This window comes from Alligator sinensis, unplaced genomic scaffold (assembly GCF_000455745.1).
Source record: "Alligator sinensis unplaced genomic scaffold, ASM45574v1 scaffold314_1, whole genome shotgun sequence".
Classification (NCBI taxonomy): Eukaryota; Metazoa; Chordata; order Crocodylia; family Alligatoridae; genus Alligator; species Alligator sinensis.
In genome coordinates, this window is record NW_005842703.1 from 319329 (window position 1) to 341086 (window position 21758).

Here is a 21758-nt window from a genome sequence, read left to right on the forward strand (position 1 = left end):
TACTTGTGCTCATGCATGCCAGACCTGGATATGAGACACTGAAGCTGTCGTGGAGGCATCCCCTATGACTGCTGTCAAGGTGTGCCAGAGACTGAGGTCTTGAGAAACACCAGAAGAATATACTCTCAGAGCAGCTTCCTTGTCATAAGCAGGCACAATTTTATTTTATTTTATTGTTTGGAGTTTTTCTTTCATGAAAAATTAAGAGAAAAAAAAAGTTTTAATTTGAATATGGTGTTGCATAACCTTTTGGCCCCATGAGTCAGATGAGTTGCGTGGGGCCAGATTAAGCCCCATGCACCAGGATTGGGCTCTGGGCCCAGCTTTGACTTGTCCCTGCCCCAAGTACTGGGCTTGGGGCCTGGGGCCTGTCACCTTCTCCTCTCACTGGGATTGGGCCCTAATGGCTGGGAAATGCTCCCTCCCAGCCTCTTGTGTGTTGGGATTGGTCCCTGTGGTCCAGTGCTCCCCTGCTTTTCCCTCCATGCTGGGATTGAGTACCTGATTCAGCACATATGGCCTGAGGCTCTCCATGGGTCTGAAAATTTGGTAGTGAGGGAGTGGTGCCAATGTTCTCCCACTGCCAAATTTCTGGATCCATGGTGAGCCCCGTGGACTGAATGAGATGGTACCACAGGACAGATGTGGCCTGTGGGCCAGGGGTTGACCACCATTGTTCTAAAATGAAACTGAAACAAAGTTGGAGGAGATGTAGAAATTTCCCATGAAATGGACATTATAAGCTTCAATCAGCTCTGTTTCTTAAATATTTAATATTTAGGGCCAGATCCACAGTTACTAAACCATTGAAATCAATGGTAGAGCTGCACCAAGGTGTACCAATTCAAGGAGCTGACTCTAGAAGCTAAATATTTTTCTTCCTCTAAGATATGTAACTGGCACTTACACCACTTTTAATTATCCAAATCACTTAGCGCAATCTTATTCTACCATCTCTGAGCCACCAAATCTTGCATCATGCATCTAAATTTATGATACATCTTCATTTTAGCCAGGATTGATCACCATGGGCCCATCCACATGTGCAAGCATGTGTGCTTGCAGCAGCTCTAATAGAAGCAGTGCAAATTTGAGCCAGGGCTTTTTGCCTCGGTGCATGTGCCCAAACATGCACTTTGTTGTGCAACAAATTGTACCACTTGGGGCAAAATAACCCTGCCTGGCTCCTTTTGAATCTGTAGCCAGGGGGAGCTAGAGCCCGTTGGCCAGCACCTACTTGACCTCAGGAGCTTCTGCAGGAGGAGCCTTTGGGAGGAAGTTGGCCCCACCCCTTCCTGTCCCAGGCTGCTGCTGCTGCTGGTTGCTGCAAGCTTGGTCTCAGGAGCTTCTAGGGAGAAGATGGCCACGCCACTTCCTGCCTCTGGCTATTACTAGCTGCTGCCTGTTCTCAGAGCTTTTGGGGGTAAGTTGGCTGCACCCCTTCCTACCTTGGGCTGCTGTTGCTGCTGCCCCTCCCATGGGGGGCAGGTCCTCTGCTGCACGCCATTGCTCCCCCTCAGGAAGGGACTCACTGCATTGCATTGCCCCCCAGCACCACACCCCAGCTTCTGCATACCTGTTCCTGCCTGCTGCCCAGGTCACCGCCAAGTTGAGGTTGGGGGACAGCCTGGGGAGGGGGAGCTGGCACTGCCTGTGGACCCCTCCCCCAACATCACTGCCAGAGCCTAAAGGTGCCTTGCCTGCCACAGCTGCCTTGGCAGGCAACCCAACACCTTCACCTCCACTTTCACTTGAAGCACACCCTGAGTGGCTGAACTGGATGGCTGCTACCACTGCTGCTGCTATTGCTGCTACTGCTACCATCTGCTCTGCTGCTGCCCCCTCTCAGGAGAGAGGGAGATTCCATGCTGCACCACCTTGCACCACTCAACACCACACCTGCACTGGATTACTCCCTAATTGACTGCTCCTGCACTCCCCTACACAGCTGCCTCACTGCATCTGATCCTGCTTTGTTTTCCTGCCTATTGTTCTGCTGCTGAGTGCCTGGCTGGAGGCCTGAGGGGCTCCTGGACTGATCTTCAACAAACAAAGCCCCTCCACCACTCCAGCCATCTCTTACGTCTGCTTCAGCAGCCTTCCCTGTGAGTTTTTGCCCTTGTGTGATAAGTCCTGTGGTCTACTCCTTCTGCCCTGGTGTTTGTTGTGTGGCTGAATAAGCCAGCTTGAGTCTCCCCAGCCCTTGTGTGTGTGTTTTCCCCACCCCCATGCACACGTTCCCCAAGCATAGCCCTCCTGTTTTTCTTTCCTGTGGGCCTATAGCTCAGTGAACTTCAGCCCCACCTCCCTGCCCCATTTCCCCCACAACCCCAGCTTGCCCCTATTAGATTCACCAGCCCCACTGTATATTTTGGTTTTCTTTATTGTTTTCCCCTCCCTCATGTGAAGCAATGGCAGGGGAGGAACCTTTTGGGGGAGCAGATGCCCCCACAGAGCTAGCTGCAGCCACCACTATGGAGGCAGATTCCAGCCTAGCCTCCGAGGGGATGCATGGCTCTGCAGCCCCCACCCCAGAGGCAGAGTCCAACCAACCTCCTCTGGGGGTAGAGAAGCCTTCAACCTCTGCTGCAGGGGCAGGCAGGACTCCAACAGGGAGCCAACAGGGTCAGGGGTTCTCCCCTAGCCAGGCCCCTCCTGGAGGGGTTCCCAAGCCCCCTCCTCCACCATCAGGGACCAGGGGCAGGAGCAGTGGGAAGGGGTCCTCTTTAGCCTCCTCCACAGCTGGGGGTGGGAAGGGCAAGGGCCCCACCCTCAAGCTTAGATCAATGGCATCTAAGGGGACCAGGTGCATTACACCAGCAGGCACACCCACTCAGCCTGCCCCTGCCCCTAGCCCCAGCCCCACCAACACAGCCCCCGCAGTGGGGGAACCACAGCTATGCACAGGCAAGCTGCACTGACACCCCAGTCTTCTGCCCCTTCTGTGGGCAGAGGGAGACCCTGGTGCACATGACCCTTGAGTGTGCCAGGCTGCCAGCCCCTCTACCTCCACCTCCAGAACCTCCTCCTGATGTTCTGGTTGAATTTCACCCCCCACCTTTTTGTTTTTGGTCACCCCATCCGTGGCCCCACCAAGTCCTGGGACCTCCTGGTCAACCTCCTCTTGGCCATGGCCAGGTGGGCCCTGTACTTAACCAGGCTGTGGTCGGGAAAGTGCCCAGAGATTGTGGGGCGTCTTTCCTTTCACTTGTCTGTTCACGTTTCTGGGCAGAGCACCAGTGGGTGGTATCCACCGGCTCCTTGGTTGCCTTTGAGGATTGGTGGATGCAGCCCAGGGGGCTCTGCTCAGTGTCCCCCTCTGGAGAACTTCTTTTCACATTTTGAACCTTTGACCTCCAAATCACTCCTACACTTTTCTTCCTTAGCTGTCCCATCAAAAAAAATAAATTATCAGTTGTATCTTTCAAACTTTGGCCCCACAGAGTGGGGCCTATTAGTTAACTAGGTGGGCCTTAAGGCCCAGGATCTCTGGAAGATACAAATAGACAGGAGCTTCATTAGAATGATCAACAATCACCATCTTAAGCAGGGGGAGCCAGAGCCATAGGTGTAGCCCCAAGGTTTGCCCCATCCAGAGTCACAGTACCTGTGCCCAGTCATGCATGTAGTCATGACCAATGTTCCCTCTAAGGAGTAGCGGTCCATGAGCGCACTGCTTTGGTCCCGCCTCCCCCTTTCGGTGTGGTCTACTGATAAGTGTCCCACAGTAAGTGTCCAGGTGGGAGCGGGCAGAGTTCGGCCACCACCCTTCTCCGTGCTAACTGCTGCCCAGAGCAGCATAATGGAGTGCTGTGGGGCAGCCATGGGCCAGACACAATCAATTGATAGAACTGAAAGGGAGGCGCCGGAGCTGGTGTGGGACACTCACTGAAGGTAAGATCCTCACTCCTCATGTGGGGCAGGCAGTGGCTCCTCCCCGAGGTGAGGCAAGGCAGGGCTGAGGGCTGGTGCGGGCTCTGCCAGCTATGGGGAACTGCTCTGCAGACTCCACTGGCTCTGGGGAACTGCTCCACACCCCAGCCCTGACACCATGTGCCTCCTTGCTCCCCAAGGCGATGCAGGGGTGTGGAGCAGTTCCCCAGAGCTGGTGAAGCTTGTGGAGCAGTTCCCCAGTGCCAGCGGAGCCCGTGCCAGCTCCAACCCCCATCCCAACCTTGCCTCGGGGAGGAGCCACCGCCTGCCCTGCATGAGGAGTGAGGATCTTACCTTCAGTAAGTGTCCCATGCTGGCCCCAGTGCCTCTTCCACACTCTGTGCCCAGCTCCTCTCTGGGTGGGTGCGCGGGATTAAAATGTTGGTGCGTGACAAGATTTTGAATTGTGTGCAGCCGCACACATGCAGTTTAGAGGGAACCTTGGTCATGGCATGTAAGTTTCCAGGGCCTTTGTGAACCAGTTTGCATTCAATGAACCTGACTCAAGCCTGAGGCTCTGAATCATCTATGACACACTTTGGAATGCTCTGTAAGTCATGTATTACATCCTCTTTATACTTTTTTTCTGGAAGTTCAACATTGTCCTGGCCACTCTGGCATCTGGGTCTTTCCAGTGGATCACTGTTCAAACAATGTGTTAGCCAGTCCATTGCCTTCCGTGTTCCTTGGCTAATTCTTGGAAGCCATCACTCAGCATACAGTGGCATCATTCAGCATCATGTTACCCATTGACATTGGCATCCAGAGAAAAACCATACTGGAGTTCTACCAAATTTCATGGCTAATTCAACTTAAGCCTACTCTCATCTCCTTGCTTTCTTTGGCGATGGACCTCCTAAGGCCCTCTGCCACATATCTGCCATGCAGCCACCCCACCCTCATCTTGGCCTCAAGCCTGTGGCTCTGCCTGAGACGTGTTGCAGCAGCCGACCATTGCCCCTCTGTCAAGAGCATGGCTTTCCTGGTACACATGGGGAATAGGATGTCGTGTCTTGGATAGTTCAGGAGTAGACCACGCGGCAGTTTCCTTCTTAGTCCTACCAGGCCTGCTAGGTGATGAGCCCTGAATGGGGATGGGATGGTTCTATGCTGCCAGCTGGGTGGGTGAACCCTAATGAGAATTTTCAGGAGCTGTATTCTGATCTCCATGCCTGGTGTAATCAAATCCCCTCTTCCCGTCGCCTCCCTGAGATCACCATTACTGGCCTTTTCATCACCAATGCTGGCCAATGTTGGCCTTAGAGGATGAATACTTGCTGCTTCTGACCTGGTCTGGTTGGTGAACTGGTTCCTTGATTATGCAGTGAGGGAATGGGAGCAGCTGCCAGGTTTTCTGGGGATTTGGACATGGGAGGAGGGACAACAACCACAGCCTGCCAGAAGCAGGTGTTTCTTTCTGTGGTTTAGGATGAAGGGATGCAAGTTTCTGTGCCTCTGTTGAGTAATTGTGTTACAGTGGTGATAATCTATCTGCAGTTATGTTCTGGTAAGATGAGGTACAATTATATCAAAAGATCCTGCAGGTGCTGTACCAGCTTCAGTGGAAGTGTTGCTCAGTTTCATCCCCATGGAACAAAACATACCTTCCCACTCTCTGCTGAGGCACAAGAAGCTGTGTGTCTTTAACAGCTCTGGTGCACAGATGCATTGTAGACCATTGGGCCACAAAATATAGAGGATTTCTTATGTTTTCTTGAACATAATTGAGGTACTCCCTACCAGAAGTGCTCTACCAGATAATTCCTGGCTGGATTCCTTGGTTGCCTGTAGATGTGTGGGGATACTGTAATTACAATGCATTGGAGCAGACTCAATTATTCAAGTCTGCTTGAGCATGCTAATTTGCATGCTCCGGTAGCCTCAGCATTTCGTGTATTCAGTGCCCCTGTGCTTCAAAATGGCAGAGGGGGTGCTTTAAATAAAGCACATTAAATGAGCTTTAGTTAAAGCATCCTTGCCACCATTTTGAAGTGCGGGATGCTGAGTAAATGACACACTGATTGTGGCTTAATTAGAGTGGCTTTCAGAGCTGCTCTAATTAAACCACCTTCCTCCCCTTGGAGCTCCACTTCCCCCTTTGGGTAAAAACGACCAAGTGCCTGGTGAGCCTATGGAATAGGGGAAAAAGATAGTACTGCAAATAGTGCCAGATCTTGTCTCTTTCCTTCTGCAGCTAGTCTGCCCTCTCTGGTGTGTGAGCAATCACATATCCCTGTTCTAAGCCAGCAAGCATTTTTAACTTTACTGGGGTGGTGTACTGGGGCTGTGTGGCTGGAATCTTATGCCACAAGTTTGATCCATCATACTGTCCACAGAGGTGTGGTGGGAAGAGTGTTGGAGGGATTTGGATAAGCAGCAGCTCTACAGAAAAGGACCTGGGGGTTACGGTGGACAATAAGCTGGATATAAGCCAATAGCATGCTGTTGTTGTGAAGAAGGCTGTGTTAATAGGAGTGTTCCCAGTAAATTGAAGGAAATGGTTATTCCCTTCTATTCAGCACTGGTGAGGCCACAGCTGGAGTACTATGTCCAGTTTTGGGCCTCCCACTATAGAAAGGAAGTAAACAAATTGGAATAAGTCCAGGAGAGGACAAAGAAAATGGTTAGGGGGCTGGGGCATGTGACTTCTGAGAAGAGGCTGAGGGAATTGGGCTTATTTAGTCCATAGAAGAAAAGACTGAAGGGAGATTTAATAGCAACTGTCAACTACCTGAAGGGTGGCTCTAGAGAGGATGGAGCTAGATAGTTCTCAGTGGTGGCAGATGACAAAACAAGGAGCAATGGTCTCAAGCTGCAGCAAGGGAAGTTTAGGTTAGATATTAGGAAAACTTTCTCACTATGAGGGTAGTAAAGCACTGGAACAGGCTACTCAGAGGTGGGGGCAACTCCAGCCTTAAGAGGTTTTTAAGACTCGTCTAGACAAAACCTTGGGTGGAATGATATAGTTGGGAATGGTCCTACTTTGAGCACGGGGTTAGACTAAATGACCTTTGAGGTCTCTTTCAACCCTCATTTTCTATGATTCTCAGGCCTGTATATCCTTACTGTAAATGTCAGTAGAGTAAGCAGGTGTCCTTGTGTTTCTAAGGAGGCAGCTTCTCTCCTTTTCTGATAGTTGTTTGGGAGCAGACTGATTATTTCCTTCAGCCAGCAGTGCCTGGGGTCATATATAAATATCTTCTTCCTATGGATGTCAGCTCAGGGCTTATGTGCTCAGGGTTGCCCATTGACTGACTGAGAGAGCTTGGCATTTTTGGGGGTGGGAATAGGATTGGTTTCTGCAGGTTCACTTGGCTGTGCATTGCCACAATAAAAGAAGGATGCACCATCCTGGGGGAAACAGGATTGTTCTCTTGTGCCTTGATGGGCAATGTTGGGGGCTTGTAGCAACAAAGTCCTAGTGGTGTGATGGAATCTAGACCTGCATCTCTGTAGCTGCACTCTCCATCTTAAGAGTTCTATGAGCTGCAGTAGGTGTTTGAAACTGTGATATGAGGCGTTGTGGGATATCTTTAATACGTTAAGAAATTTCTGATATTTTAAAAAACAAAAAATAATTGTTAAAGAGGTTTTATTAAAAGTTATTTTTGTGCTAATTATCCATCTTTGATCTCTATCCTGGTTAGTGTAGATTTTCCATATACACCTCCAATACTTATTCACATTTCATTTGCATTCTGCAGTTCATCTTATGAGGATTGGATAAAATTCTCCCCTCTGCTCCTATTTTGGGGCATTGGACTAATGCTTTTTACTTCTGGAGTTCAAATGGTAGATGCTCTGAGGTCCTGAGATAGAATTAATGATTTCAGACTCTCCACATACTCACTGTAATGTATTTCAGAAACCACCTCATGGTTTAGCATGATGGGAGTCTGCGCAGGAGTGTTTCATGGTTGGGTACGGCATTCAAATGATGATTAAAGCTATCAAAGCAATGGCATTAAAGGTCAAGTTTGGTTATCCACTGTTAAAATGTGGGAAAACTTAAACTTGTTTTCTAGAATTTCCCTGATGCTAATCTCTTCTGCGAGGGACTCCCCCCACAATGAGCAACATAAATGTTGAGGGGAAGAATGTTTGACTCATGTAGTTAAAGATGTATTTAATTGCTCTCATTGTAACACTTGGAATTTTTTTTGTTGCATTGTTTTTCAGGCTAGAACGTCCTGAAAAAATCATCACTAATGGAGTACTAGTGGTAATCTTTTCTTTTTTCCTGTAATCTTGCCTGTATAGCATGGGAAATACTTAAACTACTGAGGGGATTCGAGATTTGGAGCTTTGCCTCACAGCTTTGCCTGTACTTTAAAACCCCACACTTTAACTAAGGTAGAACCTGGGAAAGCTGTGAACACAATGCCACTGTCTACCAAAGACTGAATGTTCCCATGTCCTAATGTGGCTCTTTGGGATATAGTGGCAAAGGGATTAAAACACCTTGCTATTGATCCAAAGGCATGAGTGTGAGCTTTGCTTCATACTCCCACTGCCCTCACTGTGGTTAAGTTGGTACCTGGTAATTTGGAATGGGGAATGAAAACCTGCCAGATGTGATGCTAGTTGTGACTCCCTTGGGTGCTGCTGTCTCCAGAAGTCCTGCCTTGACCTTGCTAGCCTGTTAGGCCTCCTACACTTCCCCCTTGTATCCTTATTGCTTAATGTGGTTGAAACTGTATTAGGGAAGTGACAGAACTTACACAACCTGCTTCACTCAAAGTATTCCTTGTCTTGACACCAGTCTTAAATAGCTGTCACTTTAATCATTCCACTGCCCCGTGTTTTCAAATTCAGACTCTTAAGAAGTTCCCATTTTTGCTTTCCAAGCATGTCACCATCACCATCCTCCCTGGTAAATATTGGAAGAGATTCTTCCTTGTCACTATTTTGTCAATTCCAAGAGCACAATCTGAATCACTTAGGATTCCAGCTGTGTCATTCTTTGTCATCATATGGTCATCTCTGTTACAGTCACAGGAGATTTCCTGTTTGGAAGTCAAAGTGGATGCAGAGAAACTGAAGCAGCAATCCACAAGTAAGACTATTGTTATATTAACTGGTTGATTACATGTTTGTTATTCAGTAATTACAATAAAAGCTGAAACATTAATAATCTACTGTATAGGTTCCAAAGACAATGTTGTCATACTCCAGTATCACAGAAGTCCACATTAAATTTACATTTTGTTTGAAATGCAATGAAACAAAAATCAGGAAATTCAAACCTTTGGGTCTTGTAACATTCTCCTTTTTGTTCAAAGGGTACTACATTTTCTGAAACTTAGCAAAAGTTCAGGAAAGAAATTCTGTTGGTTGGCCATGTATAAAATGTAAATTTGTGCCTAGTCTTGACTCGGTACTGTTGTTTTAAATATTATTTCACCATTAAATTACTGAAAAATAAATCTTAAACTCTATACTTTATTTAGGTGGGAATATGCCAAAATCCATTTTTTTCAGAAGGGACATTTTTGAGTTGCCTGGAAAAACAAAATGTTCCAAAAGTTTAAATTTGAAATTGCACACACAGGCGTGGGTCTGCACATATTTCATTTGCAGGTTTGAGATATGTTTGTGCAGTCCAAGTCCCATTTGGAATCATAGATTCATAGATGTTAGGGTTGGAAGGGACCTCAATAGATCATCGAGTACGACCCCCTGCGTAGGCAGGAAAGAGGGCTGGGTTCAAATGACCCCAGGTAGATGCTTATCTAACCTCCCGTTGAAGACCCAGGGGGCTCCTTGGTGAATAAAACCTCACCAATTCCCTTCTGTGCCCCCGTGATGAACTTATAGGCAGCCACAAGGTCACCTCTCTACCTTCTCTTGCGGAGGCTGAAGAGGTCCAGTTTCTCTAGTCTCTCCTCGTAGGGCTTGGTCTGCAAGCCCTTAACCATACGAGTGGCCCTTCTCTGGACCTTCTCCAGGTTATCTGCATCCCTCTTGAAGTGCGGCACCCAGAATTGCACGCAGTACTCCAACTGCGGTCTGACCAGTGCCCGATAGAGGGGAAGTATCACCTCCTTGGACCTATTCGTCATGCATCTGCTGATGCACAATAAAGTGCCACTGGCTTTTCTGATGGCCTCGTCACACTGCCGACTCATGTTCATCTTGGAGTCCATTAGGACTCCAAGATCCCTTTCCACTTCCGTGCCACCCAGCAGGTCATTCCCTAGGCTGTAGGTGTGCTGGACATTTTTCCTCCCTAGGTGCAGCACTTTGCATTTCTCCTTGTTGAATTGCATTCTATTGTTTTCTGCCCACTTGTCCAACCTGTCCAGGTCAGCTTGCAGCTGTTCCCTGCCTCTCCTGCTTCTCCTCATAAATGTATTTCATGGACTAGTTTTTTTAAAATAAAAGTTACATATTTAAAAAAATCATGACCTGTATCTATACAAAAAATGCCCTATGAATAAAGTGCTTACAACAAATGGCCTGATTACCAAAGGTCAGACCTTGTGCAGAAAGTTTGTTTGAAAGATAATTTGGAGGAAAAGGACAACTGAAAAAAAATCCTAAAGATGTTGCCATTTATATTCCTGAGACAACAACATTTCAGCTTCTGACATTCCTGTACGAGCACTTTGCTGAAAGGGCAGGGTCATCTTCTGAGAGTACAGCAGTCTGTTCATAGAATATTTTATAGGAGTTGTGGCCCTATGATGTTAGCCATAGTGGATCTTAGTTAGATTGCTACTGAGTAATTATAAAAGGAAGACAGAGGTAAATGATTCTTTTTGTTTTTGCAATGAACTACTCTAATTAAAACACCACAGCATCATGTGTATTAAGCCCCCGTGCATTTAAAAATGGCTGTGGGACACTTTAACTAAAGCTCATTAGACGAACTTTAGTTAAAGCACCACAGCATCCGTTTTTAAACCCACAGGAGTTTATACACATGATGCTGCGGCAATGCTAGAGCATTCTAATTAGAACACCAATTTTTATTTTTTCTTCATCTTCTGGGCATGTTCAAGGGTGATGCTTGGAGAGACCTGTAGCCTAGTGATTAGAGTACTCTGCTGAGAAGCAGGAGATACAGGTTCAAGGTCTTTCTGGGTAATGGGATCCCTATAACTTAAGTGAGTGTCATACCCATTGGCTACTGGGCTAAAATATGGGAGGTCCCTCCTCCTCATCATGGGGCTTTGCATAGCTACAACTGGGGAACATATGTGTATATGAAGGGGAACATATGATGCTGCATACCTGCTTGGACAGAGTCCAGCCCTACTGAATATGCTCAGTTATTGTGTGTGGAGACTTGAACATCCTTGCTGTACTGGGAATAAAATTATATTGTTCATAAATGCCAAAAATAAAATGTATGCAACTATTCTAGAATATGACTTAGTCCTTTATGGACACAGATAGTTTAGACAGATGAGACTTTGGTAGCTTTTGTGACGCATTCTAGATTTTATAAACAACTATTTTAATATGAAACCTGTAGGAAGATCTGGGCATTTTATATGAGAGGAAATTTTTAAATAGTTGCGTGTTTTGAGTTCTAGGTAGGTACCATAAAAAATCTCTTGTTCTGTGTCTCTTGTCTGTAGAGGAAGAACTCATGTTTACAGTAAAAGGATCTCATGAAGGAACCCAGAAGATTTCACTGAATCCTGACTCCATAGATTCTGTTATGTTTCACTGTATAAAAAATAACCCAACGAAACTGGATGTTACTTTACCAAAGAAGATGCTTTCTTCCATTGTATGTAATCATTGGTTTTATTAAAGTAACATCAAATAGAGCATTGATAGAAATGTTAGCTTGCTTTACGTGGGGAATTTTGGTTGTAGTTAGAGGGTTCGCCCTTTCCTCCTGGTTGTAAGTCATCATTGTGTTTTACCCTGCCCTCTCCTGCCCCCCCCCCCCCCCCTTTTAAATTTCAGCTGGCACCAGCTAAACAGGATTCTGAGAAAAATGGATTCCTGACCCTGCCTCTGAATTCTCTCCCTTTGCAAAAGAAAATAACAATAACAGGGGTGAGTATTGCACATGTTTTGGAATAGTTATTTTAGTTATTCAATTTTTAGTATTAGAGAGATACATTTTTTATTATTGGTTAGAGAACGCCATTACTGTGTAGTGTGGTTCTAATGCATATTTGAAAAGTGATATGAAATATAAAGAGCTTGTCCAATTTCTTACTAAAGTATCGAAGAGCAGCAATCATTTCAGTGGCCTGGGCGAGTAGGGCACCTGTTTTGGGCACCCAATTAGAGGGTGTCCAGAATGGTGAAGGGACTCCATGCTGCTGCAGAAGCATTAGCAGCAAGAGCCAGGCCAGGCCAGGCAGACCACTTTGTACCAGCAGGAGCTGGGCACTGAGTCTTCAGGGCAGGTAACATTGGCCCCTCCTTTTTCTCTCTTCCCAAGTTTAGCTCAGGGCTACCCTTCCCCTCTTGCCTCCCCACCTCTTGTAGGATTTTGCTCAGGGCACAAAACCCCTACTGCTAATTACAACACTTACTCAAATATAATTAGATTCTGTATATGGAAATTATATATGTTTGGTATTATTTTCCAGGTATAGAATCTAAATACTGGAGGGTTGTCTTGGATCCCTCTCCCTCCCTCCTCCAACTGCTACAGCAGGGAAAGCAGTGCAGTGGCTGCGGAGGGTGGTGGGGGGGTCGGGTGGCAACCTTGCCCTCTGTCCTGCCAATTCTTTCCACTGCAGGCTTTCTGCCCCCTGCCACCTGCATCTCTCCCACTCCCAGCTCCCCACAGCCCCTGGCCCTGCTCCCACTCCCCAGTCTCTGCCTCTCCCCCACTGCCTCTTCCCTTCTCCCCCCCTGTTGTCAGAGGCTGCTTGGGCTGCACCACTGCCTGGCCTTGCAGCGGTGCTGGTGCATGTGTTCCATGCCCAGGAGAGACCCCAGCTAGAGCCAGAGCCAATCTGCACCTGACAGTAATGGGGAGGGAAGCAGGTGAGGAGCAACAGCTGCAGAAGGGAAATGGAGGGAGGGGCAGGAAGCTGCTGTGGGTTTAACTGTGCCTCTGGCACAGGCTCAGGACCAGAGTCAGAGCCTCAGTAGTTGCCTGTTCCCCTCTACTTCATGTGATAATATAAGATTAGGGGCTTTTCCCACCCATGCTGATTTGAGGAGGGGATGTGGGGAAGGGGAGAAAACCTCTTCTTATATTTGAGTAAATATGGTAAGCCTCTACTATTTCCCAAGTGAAAAGTAGTGTAGTTTGCCGTAGTGTGGCACTGACTGCTGTCCTCAAGCCCTGTCTCTGCATGGAAACAGAGGTCACCTGATGTCTCATTTATCCTGCCATAAAATTTTTCTGGTAGCACAAATGGTGAGCTAATAGACCTTGCTTCCAATTTTCATGCCTCTTCAAAGAAAAATATGTGGTGCAACAAAAGGTAGTAATAAACCCTCCACTTATTGTGCCTCTGTGACAAGAGAGTCTGGGTAGCCTGAGCTGCTGCTCCTCTCCAGTCACCCTGGAAGGTCCCTCAAGCCCCCAGCACACCTGCCCACTTTCCCCATTTACACAGAGGTACCCCAGGGACTCTGAGGTACTTCTCCATAAATGGGAAAGTAGAGGTTTCCTGCTCAGCCAGACTCATTCCCCATGATTGCAGGAATAAACCTGGCTCAGCAGGTAAAGTGGTGAGATGACATTCGTAGAATCGTAGAAAATTAGGGTTGGAAGGGACCTCAGGACGTCATCTAGTCCACTCTCCTGCTCAAAGCAGGAACATCCCCAACTAGATCATTCCAGGCACAGCTTTGTCTAGCTGGGTCTTAAAAATCTCCAAGCATGGAGTGTCCACAACCTCTCTGGATAGCCTGTTCCAGTGGTTTACCACCCTCCTAGTAAGAAATTCTTCTTAATATCTAACCTAAACTTTCCTTGCTGCGCCTTCAGGCCATTACTCCTGAGAACCATCTAGCTCCATCCTCTTTTGAACTCCCCTTCAGGTAGTTGAAGGCTGCTATTAAATCCCCTCTGGCTCCTCTTCTGTAGACTAAATAAGCCCAGTTCCCTCAGTCTTTCCTCATAAGTCATGTCCCCCCCCCACCTCACCATTTTTGTTGCCCTCTGCTGGACCCTCTCCAATTTGTCCACATCCTTTCTGTAGCGTGGGGCCCAAAACTGAACACAGTACTCCAGATGTGGCCTCACCAGCGCTGAATAGAGGGGGACTTCCCTTGGCCTGCTGGCAACACACCTACCAATGCAGCCCAGTATGCCATTAGCCTTCTTGGCAACAAGGGCACACTGCTGGCTCATATTCAGCTTATTGTCCACTGTAACCCCGAGGTCCTTTTCTGCAGAGCTGCTGACCACCCATCGGTCCCCAGCGTGTACCAGTCCATGGGATTGTTCCGTCTGAAGTGCAGGACTTTATTGAACTTCATGACATTTCTTTTGGATCTTTTTGGACTTCACGCCTATTTCCTTAGTTGTATTTAGCTTACTCTGAATCCTAGCCCTACCCTCCACCGTATCTATTACTCCCCCCGCAACTTGGTGTCATCTGCCAACTTGCTGAGGGTGTACTCTATGCCATCTTCCAGGTCACTGTTGAAGACATTGAACAAAACTGACCCCTGGGGCACTCTTTTAGATAACAGCTGCCAACTGGACATCGAGCCATTGATTACTACCCTCTGAGCCCAATGCTCCAGTCAGATTTCTATTTATCTTACAGTCCACTCATCCATCCCATTCTTCCTTATCTTGCCTGCGAGAATGTTGTGGAGATCCTTGCTAAAATCCATATCAAGATCCTTGCTAAAATCAAGGCAGGCAAGGTTCCTTGGGTAGATGTGATATCTTTTATTAGACCAAGTAAAATAGTTGAAAAAAAAGTTCTTGCAAGCTTTGGGCACAACCAACAGCCTTGCTAAAATCAAGCTACATCCCATTCTCCCTACTTTCACAGAACCAGTCACCTCATCATAGAAGGCAATCCAGTTGGTCAGGCATGACTTGCCCTTGGTGAATCCATGCTGCCTGTTCCTGATCAACTTCTTCTTCTCCAAGTGCTTAGAAATGGATTCCTTGAGGATCTGCTTCATGATTTTTCCAGGGACTGAGGTGAGGCTGATTGGTCTGTAGTTCCCTGGATCTTCCTTTATTTAATCATCCAGGACCTCTCCTGATTGCCATGAATTTTCAAAGATGATGGCCAATGGCTCTGCAATCTCATCAGCCAACTCCCTCAGCACCTTTGGGTGCATCCCATCCAACCCCATGGACTTAAATATGTCTAGCTTTTCTAAATTGTCCATTAGCTGTTCTTTTGTCACTGTTGGCTGCTCACCTCCTCCTCAAACTGTGCTGCCAGGTGCAGTAGTCTGGGAGCTGACCTTGTCTGTGAAGACTGAGTCAAAAAAGGCATTGAGCACTTCAGCCATTTCTGCATCCACTGTCAGAAGGTTACTGCCCTCATTCGGTAAAGGACCCACCCTTCCCTGATCCTCCTCTTGCTACCAACATACTTGTAGAAACCTTTCTTGTTACCCTTCATGTCCCTTGCTAGCTGCAACTTCAAATGCGCTTTGGCCTTCCTGACTTCATTCCTCCATGCAGAAGCAATGCTCTTATACTCCTCCCTATTTATTTGTCCAAGTTTCCACTTTTTAAAAGCTTCCTTTTTGTGACGTAATTTACTGAATAGTTCCCTGCTAAGCCAAGCTGGCCTTCTGCCATACTTGCTAGTCTTCCAGAGCATTGGGATGGTTTGTTCCTGCACTCTCAGTAAGGTTTCTTTAAAGTACAACCAGCTGTCCTGGACTCCTCTCTCCCTTAGACTGGCTTCCTAGGGGATCCTGCCCATAATTTCCCTAAACGAGTTGAAGTCTACTTTTCTGAAGTCCAGGGTCCTTATTCTGATACTCTCCATCCTTCCTTTCTCCAGGATCCTGAACTCAATCTCATGGTCACTGCTGCGCAAGTTGCCATCCACTAGTACATTCCCCACCAATTCTTCCCTGCTTATCCTGCATCATCAAGGGTGGGACAAGGGATGATATGTGTTTCACCCAGTGAAGTAGATCATCTGTGCCATAACACATTGCAGCACAGCTGATCCACTTCATTAGGCAACATCTGTTTATAGTCTCTGTGTACAACACTACACACAGGCAGCCAAGTTACTTCCAGTGTGGGAGGTAGTATTCACAGAGTATGACATGTCTCAGTATAATGCTGCCTGGTCCTGTAATTAAGTAGATCTGTTTCCATAGTTTGCACTTGGAGTGCAAGGCAGCTTAGTCCATTTTCAAAGTGGAGTAGGTATGTTGCAGTTGGTAGTGAGTTAGTGTGGAATAGCTAGTATGCTATGAATTCATTCTCTGACTTACTGCTTACTAACTTCCCTGTACAGTTGAGCCCTAAGTCTGAAGCAAAATAAAGTTTAAAAAATAATCTGGTACTTACCTTTACTTTCTTAATTTCTAGGACAAAACTTTTGACTTGCATGTAAGGGCAAAAAAATGGTAAGAAACTCTTTCCTAATGTTTAGGTTTCTAAAGACTCTGTATAGTGAATTCTGCCCTCTCTTGCTACGCGGAGGAAGAAAAAAAGTGCTTTTGTATGTTAAGAGTGTCTGCAAACACTTAAAAGTATGTCTGTGCACTGAGAAAAGTCAGTATAGGTGTATCCACACTGCAGTCATACTGATGAATTGGCTTTAAACTAGCTAACTTGGGGATCGGTAGCAGTCTCTCTCACAGTAGCATGAAGCTCAGCATGTACTATTTTATCGTCAACAGGTTGTGTTAGGTAAATTGGCCCCTACTGGGTCTGCAGTGTAGATGGAGGTAAAAAGACCACCTTTTGATTCATTAGGTATGATGCTTAGCTACATTCTGAATCAGAATTGCTGAAAAAATTATTTGCCCTCCTGTTTGATCTTTCTTGCCATGTACAGCCAACAGAGCTGAGAGTGAGTGAGCTGGGTTTCATTCCTTCTCGTACATCAAAAAAAAAATGTTAACTAAGTTCCAGCTAGTTGCACCTGCACCAATATAGAAAATGAAACAGAACTTTACTAGCATCACTGAGAACACAAAGTGAAGATAATGAGCACATATTGGTTTCCTGAAAGCATGTTTTGGCCCCCTGAACCTTGATTATTGGGTCTGATGCATAAGAAGAAAAAACCCCCAAAGAAACATAGTTTGACCTTCCAAACTTAGGTAGAGTTTTCAGGGCTGATGCTTAAGTAGGAGCTATATTTACAAGTTTTACCTGTAAATTTGGCATATTTGATACGGGATCACTGGGACAATAGGACAGGAGGAAGCAAAGGTGGTTTTAAGTCACAGAGGTGTAATGATGTGGCTGAGCACCTGGGACAGCTGGTGCACACAGGGACAGCAGTGATTTCTGGTCACCATTGCACTGCTGCTGTAATTATGCAGCTGTGGCAACAGCAATTAGCCTTGTCATACATTACACCTAGTTCATTGTTTTGGGGATCTTAGTAATTATTACTATGAGTTGGAAAGTTTTCTGAGCAGATGCACAGTAACGCTTAGTAATAAATAAGACACGTCTGAAATTCCAGAGCTCTTGAAGACTCCAGGGTGCTGCAATGTGCTGTGGAGGCTGGGACTGACAAACAACTGTTTGCCTGTCCCATCTCCACCACTGCTTTGGAGTCTCGGATCAGCTCTGGTGTAGTGGGGGTGCTAGGACTGACAAACAGCTGATCATTGGTCCCAGCCCTCTTGAACTAGCTCTGGTGCAGTATTGGGGCTGGGGCTGGTGCAGTGCTGGTGGGGAGGGGACGATGTTGGGACTGGTCCCAGACCTTGCACTGCCCCAGAGTCTTCTGATCATATTATCTCTGTGAAGCGGTTGGATATTAGCTTAGGATGTATTAGGTAATACCATCTGGAAATATTTCTTGCAGGAAGCCCTGACTTTGCTATGCTGCAATGGCAATCAGCACGTGTTTCACTGCTTGAATGTGCAAACACTAGGCGCTCCTAGACATGTGCAGGGAGCATGTAATTGCAGCGCATCAGAGCAGACTCGATTAATCAAGTCTGCTGGAATGTGGAAATTAACACTCTTCAGCAGCCTCCAGCGTCCCCCTGATGATAAATGGAGGTGGGGTGCTTTAAAGCTTGGTCGATGAGCTTTAATTCAAAGCACCCTGCCACCATTTTTCAGAGCAGGGACACTGATGCATGTGATGATCTGGGAGCTTTTAATTAGCATTGCTTTTGGACCTGCAGTAATTAAAGCACTCCCTCACACCTCCCAGAGCATGTGTATAAACACCCTAGTGTTTTAACTGCAGTTAACACATGCTAAGTGTAATGTGTGACAAGGCCCTTATATATGGGAAGACTTGGCCTAGCATGCCAATTATTTTAAGGAGATGCTTGAAACAACATGTTAGCCAATAGTCTGTAATTTAAACATATACTTTCTGACACTTGCCTTCACTTTAGATGAACCTATTAGTTTTTGTAGGACAACCACCATTGTGTTTAATATTGTGATACTATATGGAGTATAATTTGGTTAGATTTGTTTAGACATTGTATAATAAAGTCTCTTTTGCTGCAGCCTTAACAGCACTACAAGAAGTATTACAAGTAAAACAAACATATGAAATACACTTCTGTTCTTTCTGGGGAGAAGCTGCATGCTTAGGCTCAGTTTACAAGTGAATATGAGACAATCTGAAGAAAACGCATTGCTTTTTGGTTTTTTTCTAGTGTCAATTTTTTTCTCCTCTTAAGAAAATATTCAGAAACTTTTACTTTTGAAGGTCACTACACTGGTTTTGTTTTTGAAGATTAAAATTGGTGTATGAGTAAACTATGCTTTTGCCAAAGTGGTGGAGAATTGAAAGATACTGTTAGTAACCCATGAAATATTCCTGCCTATAAAATATCCTCAAAGTCAGTACTTTGCATAGTTTTCTTCCACCAGGGGGCAGTGTCACCTAAGACACTTGGGAAATTCAGGCATTCTCTCCAGTAGCAGGCAATAATATAAATTCATATATGTATTTGTAATTGCACACACAGCATGGACTACCATCCTTTATCTTTTAGGTCCCAGTTTTGCAAACACTTGAGCATATGCATTCTGACATGAGAAAATTCAATGAGATGGTTAATGGGAAAAAAAATGCATCTGTCCAGGTATTGGCAGGATTGGGCACTTTGATCCTGTAAGCTGCTCAGCATTATAAGGGAAACCAGTTAATCACATCTTAAGTTATTACCCAGCCACGTGTTAATGTGATTAATGGCATCATAAAAAAGGAATAAGTCCCAAAGTTATTGCACAAAATATATGTAATAACTTAGTGGCTGGTTCTTATCATGACATTAACTGAACGTGTGGCCAGGCTAATTGGGGCTCCTGGCCTCCAGAGCACATGGGAGCGTTTAACTCCCATACATTACAGAGGCTGAGCATGCTAATCAGCTGATTGCTGCTCCCAGCCTTGGGAGCCCATTGGAGTTAAGACTGAGAGCTGGGATTAGCTGCTATTCCCAGCTTCAGGGACACATCAGAGCCCTTGATTCCAATATACCACCTCAGCTGGGAAGAGTGGCAAATCAAGGCTCCCAGCCTTTGGTGTGCAGCTGGAATAAAGGCCTTCACTGTGCCCCTTGCATCTGGGAGCCCTGTCAGCTGATCTGAGCTCCCAGCCATAGGAGCTCATGATGCGCCCTCATGGCTGGGAGCCCCATCAGCTGATCCAGGCTCCCAGCTGCAGAGGCTTGGTATTTGCCAGTGTAGGTGTTGCCCAGACCCAGAATCAGGATCCTGGGCTCCCTCTGCTCTAGCATTATGTCATGATAGGATCTGATGTTTGATCCCACAATCATGCCTCCTGCCATGCATGTGCGACATGATAGCAGGGGTGATTGTGGGGGTTGTGCATCAGATCCCATTGTGCCTTTCATTGTACATCTGCCAGGGGACTTAGTAAGCTATTGTGGGAGTGATGATTCTTTTTATATATTTAAACAGCAATAAAGCACATCCTGAGAGCTAATGTAAGAAACATAGAAATACGTAGTATGTATTTCTATATTTGTTATTTGACTGGGATGTTACCTTTAAGGCTGTGCGAAATGGAAGCGTTCCGTTTCGACAGAACAGTGTTTTGTTTCAACTTTTGTTTCAAGTCAAAACAGCTGTTCTGTTTCCTTCTGTCAAAATGTTTTGCCATTTTGACCCTGTTTCGACGTTTCACCCATAGGATATAATGGGGAAGGTCAAAACAGCCTATAACTTTGCCATTTCTGGCCACATTTGGATGAAACTTGCAGAACTGGTAGCCCCTTCTGGGGCATGATGCATGCCAAGTTTCCAGAAGATAGGTGCAGGGGGTTTGATGAAACTGCAGCCCAAAATCTTGAAAGCAAAGCTCATGTCACGTGTATGTGTTAAGCCACAGTGGGGTCAAAACAGCAGGGATACTAGCCCCTGCAGAGACCACAAAGCCTGCCAAATTTCAAGGTGATAGGTGCAGGGGTTTGGGGGGAACTGCATCTCAAGCTGCAGACAAACAATGATTATCTGAACCTGAAACTAGCTGTAAATTGTGTATACATACGTTTGTCCTGGTCTTTGTTCGTTCTAGTCAACAAGGACATGATGTGCGCTTGGGGTTTGGCCTGTGCACTCAAGAGCAGGATTTCCTGCATAAAAGGAAGAAATATGTTGCTGTAGCTTTGAAGAAGGTCCTCCATTTGGAGGAGGATCTGCAGGAACATGAGGTATGTGGGAAAGAATTTCCGATCTCCCTCCTTCCCAATGCACATGATGGTAAGTACTATAGCATTTTTATATAAAAACAGAATCTCTTGTGAAGCCTTAGAAATAAGAAGTAGCTTATTTGCTTTCCAGGAATGAAAGGAGCAGCTCCAGGATTAAAAAATGGTATTAGGGTACTTTTACTAATAGCTGTGAACAGAGATGGGTCTTAAACCAGTACTATTTGTAGGCAGATGCCGATGACTGGGTGGCGAAATAGTAATAGCAGCTGAGCCCTCTGTTCTTTGTAGAGCCCCCTGTGGAAATAGAAGGATGTACAGGGTATCGCAGAATGCTCCTCAGGGGGTGCTGGCTTGGGACTGCTGTGGCCTTGTCTGGTCTCTGGGAGTCCAGGCTTGGCTTCTAGAGCCAGCAGGGAGCCCAGGCTACTCCCACTCTGAGACCTGTCACAACCCAGTGATTTTTGTGCCTCGGCACTATGGAATTTCCTGGCCACGTGAGAGCTCCTTTGCACGGCAGAGTGTTCTGCTGCAATTGAGAACCCGTGTATAGGAGAGAGTTCCCGCCAATTTGCAGTTTCCTTTGCAGGATGCATTTCTTCTTTGCAGCACAGAAATGCACGGTGCAAAGAGTTCCCGCTATTCGGATGCAAATTTGTGCCCCGCTATTGGCCAGTGCTAAATTATTCACACGTGGCGGCTAGTAATTGGCTCGCTGGCCGTTTAAAATTCCGCGCGACTTCCGCCCAAGTCGAAGAGCTTTGAGCACGCTGCAGAGTGCCTCTGAAGTTATCTGACTTGCGGCTGCCGATCGATAGACTGATCACCTATCGATCTTTCTTCCCGTCACCGAGCGCCCCGACGTACCCCTTTCCCCGCCAGCTTCGAATTGCGGACGGATTAACTGGCTTGGGCCCTGCCAGCTGGAGCAACTCGTGTGGTTGTTCCGACGACCGGACCACCTGCGTCGTGATTGCAAGCAGCGTGAGTAAAGTTTTTTGCAACCAATAAGTTGTGTCTGCCTCTCCATTCACCAGCCCACCCTGACGTACGAGCGTAACTCGAGT

The 21758-nt window shown here is 46.4% G+C and overlaps 1 protein-coding gene across 1 annotated transcript in view; it reads left to right on the plus strand.

Moving 5' to 3' along the window:
* Window positions 1-21758, plus strand: part of LOC102385707 (cytosolic phospholipase A2 epsilon-like) — an 86416-nt gene that overhangs the window by 31755 nt on the left and 32903 nt on the right. The window contains exons 7-12 of the mRNA XM_006034081.2: window positions 8113-8155; window positions 8926-8989; window positions 11520-11674; window positions 11857-11949; window positions 16394-16431; window positions 20559-20694. Coding sequence (XP_006034143.1) covers window positions 8113-8155; window positions 8926-8989; window positions 11520-11674; window positions 11857-11949; window positions 16394-16431; window positions 20559-20694 — 529 coding nt within the window. The remainder of the gene's footprint in view (window positions 1-8112; window positions 8156-8925; window positions 8990-11519; window positions 11675-11856; window positions 11950-16393; window positions 16432-20558; window positions 20695-21758) is intronic.